General features: G+C 46.9%; 1 protein-coding gene across 1 annotated transcript in view; it reads right to left on the reverse strand.

Moving 5' to 3' along the window:
* Positions 1–20,686, reverse strand: part of LOC309973483 (uncharacterized protein C16orf96) — a gene marked incomplete at both ends in the record, with an annotated part of 37,556 nt that overhangs the window by 11,071 nt on the left and 5,799 nt on the right. Inside the window, 11 exon segments of the mRNA XM_082857775.1 lie at positions 4,443–4,607; positions 5,622–5,696; positions 9,726–9,836; positions 10,200–10,285; positions 12,634–13,282; positions 13,286–13,620; positions 13,623–13,655; positions 13,658–13,787; positions 13,912–13,998; positions 14,209–14,289; positions 15,692–15,796. Coding sequence (XP_082713901.1) covers positions 4,443–4,607; positions 5,622–5,696; positions 9,726–9,836; positions 10,200–10,285; positions 12,634–13,282; positions 13,286–13,620; positions 13,623–13,655; positions 13,658–13,787; positions 13,912–13,998; positions 14,209–14,289; positions 15,692–15,796 — 1,857 coding nt within the window.

A 20,686-nucleotide genomic window follows, 5' to 3' on the forward strand; every position in this document is an offset into this window, starting at 1 on the left:
CTAATCTACTTTCTGTCTCTATGGATTTGCCTATTCTGGACACTCCAGATAAATGGAACCACACAATCTGTGTCCTTTTGTGTCTGGGTTCTTTCACTCAGCATCATGTTTTCAAGGTTCATCCATGTTGTAGTGTGTAGCTGTACTTCATTCCTTTTTATGGCTGAATAATGTTCATTATATGTATATACCACATTGTGTTTATCCGTTCATCTGTTGATGGACATTTGGGTTGTTTCCACCTTTTAGCTATTGTGGAAAATGCTGCTGTGAACATTGGTGTGCAAGTTTTTTTTGTGGGCTGTTTTCATTTCTCTTGGGTATCTACCTAGGAGTGGGAGTGCTGGATTGTATGGCGACTCTATGCCTAACTTTTAAGAAACTGCCAGACTCTTTTCCATGGCGGGAATTTTGAATTTTTAAAGTGTTCCTTCCAGTGCCCAGATTTTGGTCCCTAAACATCATTCCCCCTAAAGGCACCAAGACTCCACAGAGAAATGGCTGATTCAGGTCTGAGGAAGGGAATGTAGAAGATGAGCCTGGAACATCTTGTCATAAGAAAGCAGGACAGCTATCCAAGACAGAGGGTCACGTCAAGGGGCTCAGGGGCCAGCTTGCAAGCCTGAGATGAGACCATGTGAGCGACAAAACAGTAACTTAACTGATTGAACAAAGTGAATATTTAAAAACTCATGATTCATAGTGACACCCACAAAAAAGAAAAAAAATAGAAACCCTCATTTGCCGCCATGTATCGGAGGTGGCTACCGCACCAATATTTTACCCTGAAAACTGGTAATTAAAGGAAATAATTCACCATTATCTGTCTTTCCTGAAAGAACCCTATTTCAGGGTTATCAGCTTAAGTTGATGAGGGAAAGCTCTTCTTTACAGATTTCTAGCTGATATAGAAGCAATGCTAGGATTAGAAAAATCACCATTTTGTAACCCTTAATGAAATAATGGGTTCAGGCAACAATCCTCAACTTAGGAGGAAACTATCAATACCAGGAGAATGGCCAACGAGGCAATGGCCATTCCCAGAGTGACAGAGAGTTACCCCCAAATTACTTGCTGCTTATAAGGGGAGAATATACGTTTACACTGGTGGTATCAGCTGGGCTAGCACCGCTGGGCCCTGACGAATCTTCACTCCGGAAGGGACCACCTGCCAGCATCGACTTACCTGCTAATCAAACACTACAGGAAGTGCATGGCATACCAAGAAGATTCTTCTCCCCAACATTCTAAACTTAAAAAAACTCAGAAACTTAAAAAAATTATTTATTTTTGGCTGCGTTGGGTCTTAGTTGCAGCATGAGGGATCTTTCGTTGCAGGGCACAGGCTCTTTGTTGTGGCATGCGGACTTCTCTGTAGTTGTGGCATATGGGCTCCAGAGCACACGGGCTCTGTAGCTGCGGCACGTGAGCTCTCTAGTTGTGGCATGCAGGCTCAGTATTTGTGGCACACAGGTTTAGTTGCCCCGCGGCATGTGGGACCTTAGTTCCCAGACCAGGGATTGAACCCGCGTCCCCTGCATTGGAAGGCGGATTCTTAACCAGTGGACCACCAGGGAAGTCCCTCAAAAACTTTTTTTTAAATTAATTTATTTTATTTATCTATTTTTGGCTGCATTGGGTCTTCGTTGCTGCGCACGGGCTTTCTCTAGTTGTGGCAAGCGGGGGCTACCCTTCGGTGCGGTGCGCGGGCTTCTCATTGCGGTGGCTTCTCTTGTTGTGGAGCACGGGCTCTAGCCACGCAGGCTTCCGTAGCTGTGGCTCGCGGGCTCTAGAGCGCAGGCTTAGTAGTTGTGGCACACGGGCTTAGTTGCTCCGCAGCACATGGGATCTTCCTGGACCAGGGATCAAACCCGTGTCCCCTGCATTGGCAGGTGGATTCTTAACTACTGCGCCACCAGGGAAGCCCCCCCTCAAAAACTTTTAAACCTACAGAAAAGTTGCAAGAATAGTCCAAAGGACACTCCTATAGCCACTGAAATTCACCAATTTTTAACATTTTGTCATGTTTTCTTTTTCTATACATATGTATGTGTGTTTTTGTTCTTTTCTGAGCCATTTGAGAGTTAATTGCAGACATCACTATATATCATCCCCACAAAAACTTAAACACAGAATTACCATACGACCCAGCAATTCCACTCCTGGGTATCTACCCAAAGTAGCTGAAAACAGGTGTTCAAACAGAAATTTGTATGTGAATGCTCATAGCAGCATTATTCAAAAGGTGGAAATAACCCAAGTGTCCATCAACAGAGAACAAACAAACAAAATGTGGTCTATCCATTTGACGGAATATTATTCAGCCTAGAAAGAAATGAAGTTCTGGGACTTCCCTGGTGGTCCAGTGGTTAAGACTCTGCCTTCCAATGCAGGGGGCACAGGTTCAATCCCTGACTGGAGAACTAAGATCCCACACGCCATGCAGTGTGGCCAAAAAAATTAAAAAAAGAAAAGAAAAGAAAAGAAGTTCTGGTTCATGTTACAACATGAATAAACCTTGAAAACATGATGCTGAGTGCAAGAAGCCAGACACAAAAGGTCACATACTGTGATTCACTTAAATGAAATGTCCAAAATAGGGTAATCCAGAGACAGAGAGTAGATTAGTGGTTGCCAGGGGCTGGGGGAGGGGGGAGTAAGGAGTGACTGCTTGATGGACCTGGGGTTTCCTTTGGGGGGATGGAAATGCTCTGGAACTAGATAGAAATGGTGCCCACACAACACTGTGAATGTAACAAATGCCACAGAATTAGTCACTTTATAATAGTTAATGGTTAATTTTATGTCGTGTGAATTTTACCACAATTAAAATACACAAAGAAAAGAAGAGCAATGAGGATAGGATCACTTCAACCAACAAACAACAAAAAAGCTTTCAATCAGGAAAAAAATTCAGACACATAGAGAGGAGAAAAGACTAGAATCATGAACCCTGATATACCCACCATGTAGATTTAATCATTATTAACATGTTGCTACATTTGCCTTTTTTTCTTTGTTTCTTTTCTTTTTTTTTTTCCATGCCATGCAGCTTGTGGGATCTTAGTTCCCCAACCAGGGATCGAACCCATGCCCCCTGCAGTGGAAGCACAGACTCCTAACCACTGGACCGCCAGGGAATTGATGGAGTGTTTTTTTAAAAAGTTACAGAAATCATAACATTTCACTCAAATATTTTAGTTAATTTTCTTACATGCCTGCAATACCATTATCCCATCTAACATAATGAGCAGTCATTCTTGACGTTGATCTAATTCCCAGCCCATTTTCAGAGTTGGAGCAACCAGGAAACAAAGTAAGTCTCCTCGTGTGTTGCATTTGGTTGTTGTGCCCCTTGAGACTCTCTTAATCTAGAACAGTCTCTGTCCTACTTTTTTTCACCCTGCCATTGAATCATGGAAGAAAAACAGGTCAGTTGTTCTGTAGATAACTGAGTTACCCCGGCTGTAATCCTGCATTGATTTGTATGATTTCTATGACAAGTGTGTTCCATATCTGTTTTGCTTATCGTCATATCCTCGCTAACCAGCATCAGAGGTACCCAATAGGTGGATGATGAGTGAATAAATCCTCATTTTACAGATGAGAAAACTGAGGCTCGGAGAGGTTCTGTAACTCAAGGCATACTGCCAATCATGGTGGGGCTGCAACTCGGACCCAGAGCTGCCTGATTCTAAACCCAAGCTCTTTTGTCCTCACCAGCCACCCCAGCTGCAGGAACCACACAACGCTGAAATGGCTGGCCTGACTGTTCCTGTCTCTCTATTGGATGGTACACATTAAGGCTATGACTTCTTATCAACATTTCGCCAGGATCTGGCTCAACACAGGTGATCATTAAATGATGAATAAACAAATGACCAGCAGGACACCCCCTCTACCCGCCATGTCCCTTTGCTTGCGTTATGGTGGTCAGCCTCCAAGATGCTTCACAACTATAACTCTTGGTATTCACACCCCCATATGGTCCCCTCTCGCACTGAACAGGGCTGACCTGTGTAACCAACAGGATACTACAGAAATGATGGAGTGTGACTTCTGTGGCTAAGTCATCAAAGATGTTGCAGCTTCTGTCTTGTTCTCTTGGACCATGTGCTCTGGGTGGCCCACTGGCTGCCATGTTGTAAGGCCAGTCAAGCAGCCCTAAGGAGGATCCGTGTGATAAGGAAGTGAGGAGTCTTGCCCAAAGCCATGTGAGGGCGCCATCTTGGAAGCAGCTCTTCCAGCTCCAGTCAAGCCTTCATATGACAGCAGCCCTGGATGACATCCTGACTACAGCCTCGTGGGAGACCCTGAGCTACTCAGCTAAGCTGTTCCCAAATTCTTAACCCTCAGAAACTCTGAACGTTTGCTGTCTTAAGGGACTAAATTTCAGGGTAGTTTGTTATGCAGAAGGTGGTGACTAATACAGGGGTCCTCACCTTGGTGCATAGGTCTTTGTCCAGCTGCTCCACAGTCTTCTTCCAGTCATCCTCATTGGCCATAACCCTGAAGAGCATGCCCTGAATCGTCTCATTCAGCTCCATCGCCACTGCGTCCAGGTCAGCCCGGCTTCCCTTGCCTGCCAGGGAGCGCCTGTCGGCTTTCTAGAGAGAGATGGGACTCAGGAAGGCAGGGCTGCTGGGGTGGGAGCAGGAAAAGGCTGGGGGAGATCAGACCACTTTGGTCAGTTTTTCTAGTTTGGGACCCTAGATACCCAGCCTTGGCTTAAATTCAACCTTGGGGTCTCTGTTGGCTCAAACACAACCATTAGATTGAAGCAAAGGTTTTCTGTGATGGAGAAGTTGGGGCATGGTTTTTAAATTCACATAAATTGTCACAAACTCTAATTCAAAAAGATACATGCACTCTATGTTCATAGCAGCACTACTCACAATAGCCAAGACATGGAAACAACCTAAATGTCCATCAACAGACGAATGGATAAAGAAGATGTGGTACATACATACAATGGAATATTACTCAGCATTAAAAAGAACAAAATAATGCCATTTGCAGCAACATGGACGCAACTAGAGATTATCATACTAAGTGAAGTCAGAAAGAGAAAGACAAATACCATATGATATAACTTATATGTGGAATCTAAAATATGACACAAATGAACCTATATATGAAACAGAAACAGAATCATGGACATAGAGAACAGACTAGTGGTTGCGAAGGGGGAGGGGGTTGGGGGACGGATGGAATGGGTTATAACTATTATATATAGGATGGATAAACAAGAAGGTCCTACTATATAGCACAGAGAACTATATTCAATATCCTATGATAAACTATAATGGAAAACAATGTTAAAAAAAGAATGTATATGTATATGTATAACTGAATCACTCTGCTGTACAACAGTAATTAACATAACATTGTAAATCGACTATACTTCAATTTTAAAAAATTGTCACTAATCCTGAGTTAACTGAAAATAGGACTTGATGGAACAACTTTTGAGAACTTCCCCCAAACTTTCTACATGATAAAGGTGGAAGGAGACTCCAGAAGTCTGCCTGCCTTTGTCTTGGCTGGATGATTCCATCATCCTGGAAAAGCTGGGCTCAGGATAGGGGAGGGGGTAGGGAGAGGAATCTCTGCTCACTCACCTCTTTCAGCTCCTGCTGCATCGCACTTTTGTCTGCCTTGTACATTTCTAGGTTTTTAATCTGAGAATGGACAACATAAGAACAGAAGCAGAGGGCATGTCAGCTATCCTCGGAAGTCCTGAGGATAGCCTCTACCTCCCACGTCCACCCTAGGAAGGGACAATGGGGCCAGGTGGACAGCAGGCGGGTGGCACATTGGAAGGCTTGGGCTCCAGGTGCCCAGATCAGAAGGGAAGGAACGTGGGACTTGGCACAAGAAGTCCCCTTGGAGGTGGCCTCACAGAACTACAGGTGGCTACACAGGAAAGGAAGGAAGACCTGAGGAAGGAAAGCATAAACAAACGCTGATGCTTTGGGTCCCTAGATGTTTAAGACAAGTGCATCTCTTCTGATCTGTAATGGGATCCCCGTGAGAATGAGAGTCAATTCATCCACCAAGCACTTATATGCCACACATGCTGTGCCCCAGGGTCAGGGGAAAACCTTATTTCCCATCCCCATGACTCCATGAAAAAACAACTCCCTGCATTAATTCTGCCCTCTCTCCACTTATTGGGCCCTCCCTATGACAGCAGCAGCCAGCTAACCTGCTTGGGAAGAGCCTCACATCCAATGGGCCATGTCCCCAGAGGGTAGGGTCACTCCTCCTCCAAAGCTGGCAGCAGGCTTCTACTTCTCCCTACATATCTGGTCTCCCTTTTACCCTCAGAAACAGAACCCCCAACTTTTAGCTGGCATCTGGCAGACCAGAATCATGACTATATTTCGCAGCCTCCCATATAGCTTGATGTGACCACTGAGGTGTAAATGGAAGTGGGTCAGTGTCCTCTTCACTGCTGGCTTGGAAGCAGAGTTAATGACTGGAGTGCCAGCAGCTGTCTTGGACCATGTGGTGACCTTGTGAATGGAAGTGACACACCATGGAGTTCAATACCAGCTCTGAGTTTCTTGAATGTAAAAGAGAGATACACTTATGCCTTAAGTCAGTTATTTGGGAGTTTTATGTTATTCAAAGATGAACCTAATTCTTTTTTTTAAAAATAGTTATTTATTTATTTTGGCTGCACAGGGTCTCAGTTGCGGCATGTGGACTTCTTAGTTGCAGCATGCATACAGGATCTAGTTCCCTGACCAGGGATCGAACCCAGTTCCCCTGCATTGGGAGCGTGGAGTCTTTACCCACTGGACCACCACGGAGGTCCCAAGATGAACCTAATTCTAATTAATGCAAAGCTCCTTCACATCCACCTTGCCCCAGATGGGTCTCAAGGTCTAGGATGGACGGCAGAGGTAATGGAAGGGAGATCCTGCTTCAGCCTCGTGTCAGGCTGCTTCCTCCAACACCACATTAGCAGGGAGCTGACCTTTTGGAGTCATCAGGCCCAACATTAACACTTAGATCCCCACTTGGCTCTTCCTAGTTAAAATCTAGAAATAAAGAGGAGCCGGGAGCCTCTAACTTCCACTGCCACAGTAACCTGCGTACTGGGTTGACTAATGTCCTCCCCAGAATTCATGCCGGCCCAGAACCTGTGGACATGGTCTTATTTGGAAATAGATCTTTGCAGATGCAATTAGTTAAGATGAGGTCATACTGGATTAGGGCAGCCCACATGGATAAGGAGGCCACGTGAAGACACAGATATACACACAGAGAAGAAGGCCACGTGACAACGGAGGCAGAGATTGGAGTGATGCGTCTATAAGCCAAGGAACACCTGGAGCCACCAGAAGCTGGGAGAGGCCAGGACGGATCCTCCCCTAGAGGCTTCAGACAGAGCAAGGCCCTGCCAGCACCCTGATTTGGGGCTTTTAGCCTCCAGAACTGTGAACGAGTACATGTCTTGTTTTAAGCCATCCAGTTTGTGGTCATCTGTTACAGCAGCCGCAGGAAACTGGTACACCCACTAAATGGCAGAATCGGGATTGAAACCCAGGCCTATCCAACCACAATAGCAGGCTGCCTCCCAACTGGCTGGTTACTCTGCCTGAATCTGTTTCCTCCTAGTTCAAGTGGCATTAATACCACTCCTGTCCCAAAGATGCTGAGGGGACTAGAAATGGCACTTTCCTAGGAGAGTTGGCATTTGATACACATCAGCTGTCTTATCTGTCCCCTCCTGCACCAAGCCAGAGCCTTGGATATAATAGTTTCTTCCAAGAATGGCTTTGGAATGCAGCCTCTGGCTTATAAAAGACACCTGTCCACTTGCAAAGGGCAAATAATGTTTTCACATTATTTGGGTCAGTAAGAAAGAGTTCTATCCTCACTTATTTTCCTGCTGGGTTCTTAGTGGGAAACACTCCAAGAGGAGCACTCTAAGGTGATGGAAACATGTCCATCTTGATTGGGTGGTGCTGACATGGGTGTACCAAGAGGCAAAAATTAATCTAGCTCTTACACTTCAGGCCTGGGCATCTTACTGTGCGTAAAGCATACTTTCATTGAAAGCAAACAGATACTACCGCTCCCCCGCAAAAAACACGTAAGGGCTTTGGCGCTGTCCATCTTGTTGACTGCTGTATTGCTGGGCCCTGGAAGGGCACCTGGCACACAGTGAAGGCTCAATGACGTTGGCTGAATGACTCAGGGAATGAATGGGGATTTCTCGTGCCACCTGTTAGGTCCAGAACATTTTCTCCCAGGCATCCAGGTAACACAGTAACAGCGGTGTTTCCTCTCTAGTCCTGATGTTGCGACAGAACCAGGGCAGAGGTGTCTGCCCTCCATCCTTCCTCTACTGGAAGGGCTCCATGAGGCTGCTGATCTCTTGCAGCCCATGTTCATTTAAGAACTATTTAATGAAGCGTGCTGGGTACAAAGCCCAGCTCCTGATCCTTCCAGGGTTCACTTTTATAAGCAATTAGTTCTTGCTGGCACAACGGGCAGGAAGGAAGTCTGGACAAAGGCTGACTTGATCCATTTGGTCTGTTTGGCCAAACTCCTCTTGACTTTCTCTCAACGAGTGACGAGTGACAGCTCCTTGGAGGCAGATCCTACACCCACCCCCGCCACCCCGAGCAGGGCAGGACATGGTGCTGGACGCACATCAGAAGTGCTGAAAGAACTGGCCCCAGTCTCCAACCAGGAAGGACACCAATAGGTCCCTAGGACATGGCATCCCAGTCTCTCTGAAAAGCAGTGGCTAAATGAGGGCGCAGAGTTGGCAGGAGACTATGGAGTTCCTGATCCTGATGCTCACAAAAGTCTGGGCCTGAAACCGTGTATTGGGAGCCCACACACGGCCCAGGCACTCCCTTCTTTCCCCACTTGGGCTGGGCATCGGCTCACCTTCAATGAACTCCTCTCCCGTCCAAGTTGCCTTGTGCACGCTAGCCTGGTCACTCTGTGTGACTGCCTTGGGAGGGGGAGCTGTGCCCTCGTCTTTCGCTCCCCACACCCTAGTGCATCCCACCAACAGCCCCCTGACTTGGAATCAGAAGCCCTCTATGGAAATCACCTCAGGTGGATCTGTTTGGGATTTTGTCTCTTTATACCCTGGGGTCATCTCCTCCCACCGGGAATAACTTTGATCCTTTCCCCAAGGGTCTGGGATGCCTCTGGGACAAGGCACAGATGGGACTGGTCCCGAGGTCATCAGGGCAGGGTCATCAGGCCAGCTCAGTGAGCCCAAGGGAGAAGGTGTCTGGTTGAATGACCCCTGGGAGGTGCTCTGCATCGTCCTCACATTTCTCATGTCAGACTCTGCTGTTCCGGACAGGCCCCATGGTGTGAGAACTCGGGAACAAGCCAGTTTAGGGGAAAGGTTATGAACATGAACAGCTGGCCCAAGAAATCCTCTTATCCACTCATCGATTCATTCAGCACATTCTGAGCCTTCACTTTGTGCCAGGCACCCTTCTGGCGTGGGTGACCCAAGCGGTGAACGAGACAGATCCTGTTCAGGCCCTCTTGTTTATGTGTTGGGGGTGCAGGTGGCGGGATTTGTTTGCTTTTCATGGAAGTATAACTTACACACAGTAAAATGCCAGGAAAGTGTCCCTGGTTCCCCTGCCTTCAGGGTGTCTGTGAAATCTTTGGGGAGAATCTGAATGTGCCAATGAGGAATCCTCCCTCCTCTGGGCCCTTCCGGACCTCCGAACCTTAAACTCATCCAGGCGAATCTGGAGCTTGTCCACTGCCCTGTCCAGCACGAGGTGGTGGTCCTTTATCATCTCTATCTGGTGGCCCCAAATTCTCTCAAGTTCCTCCTCCTACAAGGGGGAGACATAGACACAAGAGGCCTCTGCTTCTGAGGTCGCCACGGCTGGGAAGGGACTTCAAGAGAGTACCAGACCAGGGCGTCCCCAGCCTGCCAGCCAACTGCCACTTTAGACACTTGTCAGAGGGAACCATGTGGCCGCCCACCACTGGGAGCCTTGCACCAGCCGGGAAAGACCTGCCTCCGTGGGGCTGCACCTCCCTTCTGAGCCCCACTCCCTCCCCAGGGCTCCTTTCAGCTCCAGGACAAACGCTGCATCCAGAAGGGCAGGGCCTCCACCTGGCTCTGGCCATGGAGTCTGCCATCACCTCAAGCCATCGTCTTCTCAAATGCCTTTTCTGCCCGGGACACTGACCCTCATCCTGGATTTCTGGAGGCTGCCAATCTTTTCTTGCAATACGTCCGCCGTTGTCCCAAGCTTGGAAGAGGCTCCCATATTAGCTGAAAGCAAAGGAGGGGGTGGCTGTTGGGGGCAGGGATGGGGGAAGATGCTTCATCTAGAGTTCCACCTGCTTCTGTTATATTTAAGGCAGTGCTTTCCAACAGAGAGATGCTGTGAGCTTGGGGACCTTTGAGATCATCTAAAATTTTCTAGTGAAAATTTTAAAAAAAAATCTAAAAATAAGCAGGTGAAATTAATTTTTTTAAAGATTTTTTTTGATGTGGACCATTTTTAAAGTCTTTATTGAATTTGTTACAATATAGCCTCTGTTTTATGTTTTGGTTTTTTGACCCCGAGGCAGGTGGGAGCTTAGCTCCCTGATCAGGGATCAAACCCACACCCCCTGCATTGGAAGGTGAAGTCTTAACCACTGGACCACCAGGGAAGTCCCAGGTGAAATAAATTTTAAGAAAATATTTTGTTTAACCCAATATAATCCATGTGGGTTTTGGGGGGGGCCACACTGTGGGGCATGCAGTATCTTAGTTCCCCAACCAGGGACTGAACCCGTGCCCCCTGCATCGGGAGCTTGGAGTCAACCACTGGACCGCCAGGGAAGTCCATAACCCAATATAATCCAAAATAGCATCATTTTGGGAATTCCCTGGCAGTCCAGTGGTTGGGACTCCACGTTTTCACTGACGAGGGCCCGGGTTCAATCCCTGGTCAGGGAACTAAGATCCCACAAGCTGCGCAGCCAAAAAAAAAAAAAAAAGCATCATTTTAATATGTGATCAACAAAATGATTAACAAGATATTTCACATTCTTGTTTTCGTATTAAGCCCTCAATATCTGGTGTGCACTTTGTGCTTGGACCATATGGGAACTTGAACTTGCCCCATTTCAGATGTTTGACAGCCTCGTGGTTATCCTATTAGGGAAACCTCTCTGGAATTTATTGCCCTCCCAGAAATGGTCCTGAGAAAAACTATGGAGTATTTAATTGTGAGAGTTTATGAAATGTATTATCTCATAACAAGATGCAAAGGGGGATTTAACATAAAAGGAGAGGGGTGAAAAAAAAAAGTGCCCTATATCCAGTTTTGGATGAGAGGCCAAAAAGTGATGTACATGACACAGCTAGGAGGGTAGGAAACACTGTAGCCAAGACACATTCACAACCTATTTTTAGTTTTCTTAACAAAAATGGCAACTAGTCAGAAGTAGAGTTTGGGCTATTATGGCATTATGTTTTATATTTAAATTCATGACTATCATGACCTAAGCTGTGCCCCAGAATTCACAGAGATCGATGTGGTTCTTTTTAGCTGCTCGAAGTTCTTTTTCAAGATCTGTGGAATGGCACTGCCCATCAGGGGTGGCACCATGTATGGATTTGACTTAGGCTAATTCAACTATTACACCTGGCAGAGAGCGAAAAAGCAAGATAATGATTCAAAGAGGGGAGGACAGTGGATCTGAAAGTGGGTTCCCTGAGCCAACAGCAGCATAAGCAGCATCCCCCAGAATGGGTTAGAAAGAGAAATTCTAGGGCCCCACTCATACCAACAGGTCAGATCTGGGGCTGGGCCCAGCAGCCTGTGCCTTACCAAGCGCCCCAGGGATGCTGAGGTGAGCTTAAGGTTGAGAACCACTAGGGTAGGCCATTCTCCTCTCCACTCCCCACAGTGAACATATGCCCATCATGGGCATGAACTGGGATCATAAGTCTATTGGTACTACTGCCACCTAGAACATGACTGTGGTCTTTTTTTTTTTTTTTGCGGTATGCGGGCTTCTGACTGTTGTGGCCTCTCCCGTCGCGGAGCACAGGCTCTGGATGCGCAGGCTCAGCAGCCATGGCTCACAGGCCCAGCCACTCCACGGCATGTGGGATCTTCCCGGACCGGGGCATGAACCCATGTCCCCTGCATCGGCAGGCGGACTCTCAACCACTGCACCACCAGGGAAGCCTGACTGTAGTCTTTAAGAAAACATATGTTTGCCCAGCTGTTGTTCCTAATCCCAAATTGACCACTTCATCTGGGGTCTATTCAGTGCTATTAGACACTCTGGTTGATCTGGACTTATCAAAATACTGTACAGCAGTACTATTTTATGGGCTATTGAAAGGGAATTTCCAAGAGTAATTTTGACTTGATTTTCCTTCTTGAGCACCAACTTTAGACCCTAACCACCCTTCTTCCCTAAGATAAGACCTCACTGTACATTCATTGTAAAATAATAGACTAGTAAGAGGCTAATGCTTAAGCCAAAGGAATGAATGGCTAATGGTTGAATGCACATTTTGTTGGGGCAGCTAAATGAAGGAGGGGAGGTGCTTTTCAAAGGCCACAGGGAGGGCCTGAGCCCTTGTTACCCTTCCAGAAGCCAGGCCGGGCCTACCTAGATAAGTCATACGCTGATGCAGGTTGGATGACAGCTGGGAAAACTCTTCTTTCAGGGAGTCATGTCTAATGGGCATCTGGGCTATGTGGCTCATGGAACACCTGACGGCCTTCTTCTTGTCTTCAGGGGTCATGGCCTGTTTGGCAGCCAGCATGGCCTGCGACAGGGCCATGTTGGGAGGGACACGGGCAGAAGAGAATGAAGGAGAGAGGACGTCCTCACAGTCCACCTCTTGCAAGTCTTCCATCTCGCCGTCCTCGGTGAAGGCCCCACGGGAGGTCCCTGTGCCCAGGATGTCTGCAAGGACCCCTAAGGGCCCGGATGCGGCCACGGCTGTTGCTATGGTGGCCAATTTGGTGGCCGGGGTGTCCTTGACCAGCCTGGCAGCCGCTTTAGCTGCCTGGGCTGCCGATGTCGCTGCAGCTGTGAAGGTGGCTGCGGCAGCAGCTGCAATGGCAGCATTGGATTTTATCTGCTGAACCGCAGACGGGGATCCCTTAGGGAGTACTTCCGTGGAGGCCTCAGCCCTTGGGGCTCCATCCTGAGGGACTCCCACTTCCACGGAGGAATATTTCTCCTCCTTTTCTGAGAGAGCTGAGAGCTTGGATGTGTCTCCCTGGCGAGACCATGACTGCAGTAAATGAGGCTAAGCTGAGCCTAGTTCCGTGGCTGGGGGTAGGGTCCTAGAGCCCCGGAGCTGGGCAGACAGGGAGCCCGACGGGCCTAGGCCAGGCTGGAAACAGCCCAAGCTAGTCCCGGGCAAGCCTCTGGGAGGAGGCCAGCCTCGTGGTGGTACAGGCCAGGATCCTGATTGTGTGGGCTGAGGACCTGGGGCAGGCCTCAGTCCAGGGGCAGGCCCAGGTCCAAATGCAGGCCCAGGTCCAGGTGCACGCCCAGGTTCGAGTACTTGGGCCTGGTCCGGCCCCTGGGCCCTGGGAAGCAGAGCTGCTTGGGCAGACTCCTCCTCCTGTAGCTGCCCTGGACTTGGTAATGCCAGATGGTCTCCAGGAACTGGGGCGCTGGATGGCCTCCATGACCTGGCCGTGGCTAACTTCTTCGTGGTACTCAGCCGTCTGAGGAAGGTCGATCTCTGCAACATGTTCCGCAATCTGCCACCGCTTGGAATCATCCAGCAGTTGTGGAGCAGTTCCCTGCGGAAGAGGGGGCTGGGCTGGCCAGGGCTGCTCCAGACCAGCTCAGCGATCACCCTGCCCACTCCTCACTCCGCCTTCCCCGATGCTCAGATGCTGCCTCTCCGCTTCCTCCTTCACTTACCGGGGTGAACATGGCCTCATGGAGGCTGCTCCAGAGCACCATGTCCTCAGTTTTGGGCATGGTAGTTATCTTGTTCTGGAGAGAAATCTGGGGGGGGTGGGAAGGAGATTGGGAATAAGGGTCATGAACCCAGAGGGTGTGGTACGCTCAGTGGCTCCCTCCTCCATGCTGCCCTCCACACTTGCAAATAAATGGGCCTTTCCAGATTGTGTTCTCCTCCTACCCCTCCTTGCCCCCAGCACCCCTGGGCCTGGAGGGCGGGGGTCTGGCGTGGTAGGATGGGCCCCAGACCCTCACCACTTCCAACTGCAGTGCACTCATCTTCCAGTTCTGCCCTTTCAAATCTTCAGAGAAAGCATCTATTCTTTCCAGATGCATCTGTCAAATGAGCCGAGCCTATGAGCCAGTGGGTACAGGTTCTGGTCCCAGCCCTGCTTCTCCCCCAGCTCAAATGCAAAGCCTTAGCTCTAGGTAACTAAGAGATGGAGAAGGAAGAACAGATTCCAAAATAACTGTTTCCCACTGAGTGGGAAAGGGTTCCCTGGGCAAATAAGTTTGGGAAATGCTAGGCTTAAAAAACATTCAGGGCTTCCCTGGTGGTGCAGTGGTTGAGAGTCCGCCTGCTGATGCAGCGGATGCGGGTTCGTGCCCCGGTCCAGGAAGATCCCACATGCCACGGAGAGGCTGGGCCCGTGAGCCATGGCCACTGAGCCTCCGCGTCCGGAGCCTGTGCTCCGCAACGGGAGAGGCCACAACAGTGAGAGGCCCGCGTACTGTAAAAAAAAACCCCAAAAAACATTCAATGGGTTTCTATACTGAAGGACTTCTCAGAGCCTTTAATGGGCCAAAGTACCTTAAGAATCTCCAAGAGGTAAGCTGAGAAGGCATTGTTTCCCGAACAGATTTGGCCAACTGTCTGTTTTAGTGTTTCATGACAGTTTCCTGGCAGTGCCCTTTCTGCTCAGATGGGAGCTACACAGCCCAAGACTGAAGTTCTCACAGTTGCCATCATGATCAAATACGTACACTGACCTGTGTATTAGGGATGATACAGTAAATCATGTTATTTGGGGACAAGTTGTAAAACCTCAGCCATAACACCAGCCTGGGGTGTTAAGGCCTGGCTTTGGAGCCCAGCTCTGACTCACCAGCTGTGACCTTACACTTCAGGGATTCCATATCCTTTCCCATCACAGTAAGGAGTTAGAACATGTCTGGGTTGATATTCTTGTGGCTACAGAGGGAGCTAGAATGTATGCCTATGCTAGGTTTACTCCACTTTTCAGTGTGAACAAAGTTTTCTAGACAAGGAATAAGTATTCTCTTTCTGATAAGTTGATGGACTATTATAAGCCTGGAGTTACCAGGACTTGGGGAGTACCTGCGTGAGAATGAAGCCAACCCAGAGGAAAGCATCACTGAGGGAGAGATGTTGAGCACCCTGGTATGTGGTATGAACATCTTGATCTGGCTGTAACTGAAAGCATTCCTGACTTTTTAGTAAATGAGACAATAAATTCTCTTCTTTTGCCTAAGCCAGGATGAACTAGGTTTCTGTCACTTACAAATGATGTCTTAACACAGCAGGGTGAGGATCATTGTGTAAACTGCAGAGAGTTCAGTGGGATGGACCAAGTGGCTCAGCCATGTCAGACCCCTTCTCCTGCCCCCATAGCTGTGTTCTTTGACTAAGAACAGGCTTCTTGGATTTACCCTGTTACCCCAACCACCAGATGTCCAAGCAGCATGGCCAGTATGAAGGATGCTGGGGAGGGTCTACCTTGTCAAACATGTCCTTCAGCATGGCCACATCCTTCCTGAGGGTTTCAACAGTGACCTTGAGTGCATAAATGTCGGTGAGCAAATCCTGCAGGGTCTTCATGGACTGAAGAGGGAGAAAGGAAAGGAAAGTGTGAAGTTAGGTGCAGCTGGGGGAAAAGGCAAGTAAAGTGTGGAAGCTCTCTGGTGATGGCCATGGTTCAAGAAGTCTTTTGGGCTCTTCCAAGGCCTAGGCTGGAACATATTCAGAGGCCAGAAAATGACACTGAAGTGAATCCTGCTCTGAGCTCTCAGGTGGCCTAAGTGGGAAGGAGGCAACCCTCGGTTTGAATGTGTTCAGTAAGCAGGAGTCACTCATCATGAAGCATCTCATGCCCTTTGGTAGGAGCCACTGGAAGATCAACAAGGAATTTATTGGATTTATATTTTTAAAGGGTAATTCTGGCCGCATGTGCAGATTGGCCCTTGGAGGGTAAGGGGGAAGCCAGAGGAGCAGGGAAGAAACTTCAAGGCAAGAGCTGATGGGTGCAATGTTGGTCTCATAGCTCAGCTCCAACAATGACTGGGGCTGTTACTGCATCTTCCTAGATTTTAGACTCCTCAGTAACTAAATGGGTATGAAAAAACTGTGATAATTTATATAAAGGGTCTAGTGCATAGTTAGGCATTCAGGTAACAAAAATAACAAATAGTGAAATGGCAGAAGTCCTTCTTACCTGTAATTACATTAAATGTAAATGGCTGAAATTTCAGTTAAAAGGCAGAGATTGGCAGAATAGATAAGAAAACATGATCCAACCTCATGCTGTCTATAGGAGACACATATTAGATTAAAAGATACAAATAGGATGAAAACAAAAGGATAGAAAAAGATATACTATGCAAGCAGTAACCAACAGAGAAGCAGAGTGGCTACACTAATATCAGACAAAATAGACTTTAAGATAAAAATTGTTACTAAAACACAGAGGTACATTTATAATGATAAGAGGGTCAATCCATCAGGAAGATATGATAATTATAAACAAACATGCACCTAGCAATGAAGTCCCAAAACTAAATGAAGCAAAAACTGAAATAACTGAAAGGAGAAATAGTTGAAGACTTCAATACCCGATTTTCAATAATGGATAAAACAACTAGATAGAAGATCATCAAGGAAACAGAAGATATGAAGATCACTATAAACCAAATGGATATAACAGACATCTATAGAACACTCCACTCAACAATGGCAGAATATACATATTGGGTTGGCCAAGAAGTTCGTTCGGGTTTTTCCATAAGATGTTACGGAAAAACTGAACAAATTTCTTGGCCAACCCAATAGAACATTCTACCGGATAGACCATATGTTAGGCCATAAGACAAGACTCAATAAATTTAAAAAGGACTGGGCTTCCCTGGTGGCGCAGTGGTTGAGAGTCCGCCTGCCAATGCAGGGGACACAGGTTCGAGCCCTGGTCTGGGAAGATCCCACATGCCACGGAGCAACTAGGCCCGTGAGCCACAACTACTGAGCCTGCGCGTCTGGAGCCTGTGCTCCGCAACAAGGGAGGCCACGATAGTGAGAGGCCCGTGCACCGCGATGAAGAGTGGCCTCCGCTTGCCACAACTAGAGAAAGCCCTTGCACAGAAATGAAGACCCAACACAGCCAAAAATAAATTAATTAATTTAAAAAAAAATCCTCAAAAAAAAAAAATTTAAAAAGGACTGAAATCCTTGCTCAGCGGCATGTGGGAAGATCCCACATGCCGCTGAGCAACTAAGCCCGTGTGCCACAACTACTGAGCCTGTGCTCTAGAGCCTGCGAGCCACAACTACTGAAGCCTGGGCTCCTAGAGCCCGTGCTCTGCAACAAGAGAAGCCACTGCAATGAGAAGCCCACGCATGGCAATGAAGAGTAGCCCCTGCTCACCGCAACTAGAGAAAGCCCACACGCAGCAATGAAGACCCAATGCAGCCAAAAATAAATAAATAAAATTTATTTAAAAAAAATCAATAACAGAAGAAACTTTTGGAAGTTCACAAATATATGGAAATTAAACAACATTCTCCTAAATAACCAATGGGTCAAAGAAGAAATTGCAAAGGAAATTAGAAACACTTTGAGATGAATTAAAATGAAAACACAAACACACCAAAACTTACAGGATGCAGCTAAAGCAGTGCTTAGAGAGAAATTTTAGCTGGAAGTGACAATATTAATAAAGAAGAAAGATCTCAAATCAATAGCCTAATCTTCTACCTGAAGACACTGGAAAAGACAGATCAAAATAAAACTAAAGAAGGTAGAAAAACTGAAACAATAAAGATTAGAGTGGAAACTAATGAAATAGAGCAGGGGTCCCCAACCCCTGGTCCACGGACAGCAGGAGGTGAGCAGCGGGCAAGCAAGCAAGCTTCATATGTATTTATAGCCGCTCCCCATTGCTCACATTACCACCTGAGCTCCACCTCCTGTCAGCATTATGGTGAGTTGTACAGTTATTTAATTATATACTACAATGTAATAATAATAGAAATAAAGTGCACGATAAATATAATGCTCTTGAATCATCCTGAAACCACCCCACCCCCTGGTTCGTGGAAAAATTGTCTTCCACGAAACCAGTCCCTGGTGCCAAAAAGGTTAGGGACCACTGAAATAAAGAACAGAAAAATAATAGAGGAAATCAATGAAACTAAAAGCTGGTTCTTTGAAAAGATCAACAAAATTAGCAAACCTTTAGCTGGATTGACCAAGAAAAAAAGAGAAGACTCAAATTACTAGAATGAGAAATCGAAGAGGGAACATTGCTATTGACCCTACAGAAATAAAAAGAATTATAAAGGAATACTATGAACAGTTGTATGCCAACAAATCAGATAAGGTGGATGAAATGGACAAATTCCTAGAAAGACATAAACTGCCAAGACTGACTCAAGACAAAATAATCTGAATAGACCTAAAACAAGTAAAATGACTGAATTAGCAAAACAAAAACAAAAACAACACGTGAAAAAAGGCCCAAGCCCAGATGGCTTCACCAATGACTTTTATCAAAAATTTAAGGGACAATTAATACCAATTCTTAACAAACTTTTCCAAAAACCAGAAGAATTCCTAACTCATTCTATGAGGCCAATATTGCCCTGATAAAAATCAAAGATATCACAGGAAAACTAGAATATGGATGCAAAAATCCTCAACAAAATACTACCAAACTGAATCCAGCTACATATAAGAAAAATAATCCAATTAAAAATGAGCAAGGACTTCCCTGGGGGTCCAGTGGATAAGACTCCACACTCCCAATGCAGGGGGCCTGGGTTCGATCCCTGGCCAGGGAACTAGATCCTGCATGCATGCCACAACTAAGAGTTCGCATGCCGCAACTAAAGAGTCCACATGTCACAACTAAAAGATCCTGTGTGCCTCAAGGAAGATCCTGCATGCCACAACTAAGACCCAGCGTGGCCAAAATAAATAAATAAATAGTTTTAAAAATGGGCAAAGATCTGAACAGACATTTCTCCAAAGATGATATACAAATGGGCAATAAGCACAAGAAAAGGTGCTCAACATCATTAGTCACCAGGAAAATAAAAATCAAAACCACAGTGAGATATGCTAGGATGGTTATCATCAAAAAGACAGAAAATAAGAAGTGTTGGTGAGGATGTGGAGAAATTGGAATCCTTATACACTGCTGGCAGGAATATAAAATGGTGCACCTCTTTGGAAAACAGGCTGACAGTTCCCCAAGACTGAAACACAGAGTTACAATGTGGTCCAGCAATTCCACCTTTAGGTATATAGAAATGAAAGCCTATGTTCACAGAAAATCTTGTACAGCAATGTTCGTAGTGGCATTATTCCTAATAGCCAAAAGGTGGAAACAACCCAAATACCCATCAACTGATAAACAAAATCTGGTCTACCCATACAATGGAATATTATGTGGCCAAAAAATAAAGTACTGATACATGCTACAGATAAGCCTGAAGACATTACGGTAAGGGACTTCCCTGGTGGTCCAGGGATCCCATTGAGGCACACGGGATCTTTCATTGCAGCGTGGGCTCTTCACTGTGGTGCGCGGGCTTCTCCCTAGTTGTGGCATATGGATTTTCTCTTTCTAGTTGTGGAGCCCAGGCTCCAGGGTGCACGGGCTCTGTAGTTGTGGCCTGCAGGCTCCAGGGCGCATGGGCTCTGTAGTTTGCGGCATGTGGGCTCTCTCGTTGAGATGCACAAGCTCAGTAGTTGCGGCATGCAAGCTTAGTTGCCCTGTGGCATGTGGGATCTTAGTTCCCCGATCAGGGATCGAACCTGCGTCCCCTGCATTGGGAGGTGGATTCTTAACCACTGTGCCACCAGGGAAGCCCCCAGTATACTTTAAATGGATGAACTTCCTGGTATGTGGAATATATCTCAATAAAGCTTTAAACAATAGCATTTTTGTTTTAACTGGGGGAAACTGCAACACTGTCTATTGGATGGTATTCACAAGTTACTGTTAATTTTTCTAGGAGTGATAATAATATTAAGAGACCAGTTTTCCAAGGCCTTATCTGCTGTAGATAGAAAAATGCTTTTCAGAGAAATCTACAAGGTCCAGATCCCCCACGTATGCAGGGATGCTTCCCCCTCCCCTTATATCTCTGGGTGTAACCAGGGGACCAAATCACCTGAGCAGGAATCATACCCCTCTCCCATGGGTAACTACAGGGCAAACCCAGAAACGATGGCCTGGTGGGCTGCTCCATGGGTAGGGGCTGCACAGGAGAGGAGGAAGACGCTTTTCTCGTGGGTCTCCTAGGACATGCAGTTAAAGGTTTCCCACAGCAGATCTAGCCTGCTTCTCACCAGGGGAGTCACGCCCCGAACTCTGGACTGTGTTGGTGGGAGAACAGCCAGGAAGATCCCACTTGGCCCCTCAGGCCACAATCAGGGTTGGGATGGAGCCAAGTTCAGGGAAGCGAATTCTAGAAAGCTGCCCTTCTTGGAAGCAG

Source organism: Leucopleurus acutus (assembly GCF_964270905.1).
Source record: "Leucopleurus acutus genome assembly, chromosome: 16".
NCBI classification, from domain to species: domain Eukaryota; kingdom Metazoa; phylum Chordata; class Mammalia; order Artiodactyla; family Delphinidae; genus Leucopleurus; species Leucopleurus acutus.